Consider the following 1359-nt stretch of genomic DNA (forward strand, 5'->3'; position numbering starts at 1 on the left):
AAATCTCCCAGTGAGTTTATACAAGAGTCAAAAAGCCATTTTGAAAAAGTTGATGGAGAAGTGAGATTAAACGTCAACCATCCCCACTTTTATCAGGTTATGGGCCAAATGGGACTAACGGGTCTCCCTTGGTGCGACTATGTGATATATTTACCCAAAGGCCTAATTATTTGTAGGATTAGATTTAATCTTAACACTTGGCAGGCTATGGAAGAAAAATTGGAAAGGTTTTTTTTTACCCATATGATAAAAAAATTGGTTGAAGTTCCTCTTTAACTCTGTGATATTTTTTGGGATTTCAATTGATTTTAAATGAATTACATTAGTCAATAAAAAGTGTTGATGCATTATAATCTAGAGTATTCTTCTATTTTAAATATAATAAACTGGTATTTGAATACCAGAAAAAGCTGTAAAAATAATTTTACAAAAAATATCAAATTTGAAAAGCACATTTTAAATAGTCTAATGGACATTGTGACAATCAAGCTCGTCAAAATCTGAAAAATCTAATTCATCAATTTCAACTGAATTAGAGTTATCTTTCTTTTTGATGATTGTTTTCTGGAAATTTGATAATATTGCAGTTACAGTCCACAGCTGATTTATCACTGGTGATAAACTAATTGGTATGGGTCTGTCATAAATATGCCATCCTTTGATACGCTGAATTCGACGCTCTACGTGAATTCTCACCGCCGCTATCTTTTGAGTTTCCTCCAATTCTTCTTTTGAAAATTGTTCCTTGTCTTTGAGAAATGGTGGAATGTTCAGTTTTACATCAATTTCACTTAACATATCATGAATTAAGAAGCCTTTATCAGCCATTACGCTGTCTCCCTTGTCAAAATCTAACTGTAGAAAACCACTTCGCCTTGTTATTTCTTTGTCAGATATAGAGCCTGTATAAAGGGCAGACACAAATGTGACATAACCATTTGGACTGATTCCAATCAGCCCTTTGTACGTATTTGTTGATTTATAATTGGAGTATGTTTCTGATTGTAATACTAAAGATGAAGGTGTTTCACACCTAATTTCTGATGCGTCGATTATAACACGCGTAGTTGGATAAGTTGTTTTAAATTCTTCGGGCATGGTCTGATCAATTTGTTCGCGCGTTGACCATAAACTAATTTGACCTAACTGAAGGTACATGTAGTTTACCCAAGTGTTACACAAGTTACTGACCGTACTTTTAGAGATACCAAACCTCTCCGCAAGGTCTTCAACAAATAGCCCTAGTCTTAATCGCATGAGTACCATAAAAAATTGGTCCAAAGGTTTTAAAGCTCTAGGACGACCAGCCATAGCTGACGTTGTTACAGGAGTTGAGTTGATTCCATCATTGACCTTCCC

At 34.7% G+C, this 1359-nt stretch overlaps 1 protein-coding gene across 1 annotated transcript; it reads right to left on the bottom strand.

Annotated features, from left to right (window-relative positions):
• Nucleotides 1-465: 465 nt before the first annotated feature.
• Nucleotides 466-1158, bottom strand: LOC149933905 (uncharacterized). The gene has a single exon (XM_090153348.1). The coding sequence runs from the start codon at nt 1156-1158 to the stop codon at nt 466-468; it is 693 nt and encodes a 230-aa protein (XP_090009474.1).
• Nucleotides 1159-1359: the final 201 nt, after the last annotated feature.

This window comes from Leiobunum rupestre, chromosome 7 (assembly GCF_980474605.1).
Source record: "Leiobunum rupestre chromosome 7, qqLeiRupe1.1.hap1, whole genome shotgun sequence".
Taxonomy (NCBI): Eukaryota; Metazoa; Arthropoda; class Arachnida; order Opiliones; family Sclerosomatidae; genus Leiobunum; species Leiobunum rupestre.

Coding starts and splice junctions, on each gene's coding strand:
- LOC149933905 (XM_090153348.1), bottom strand. CDS start 1,158: ATGTACCTTCAGTTAGGTCAAATTAGTTTATGGTCAACGCGCGAACAA.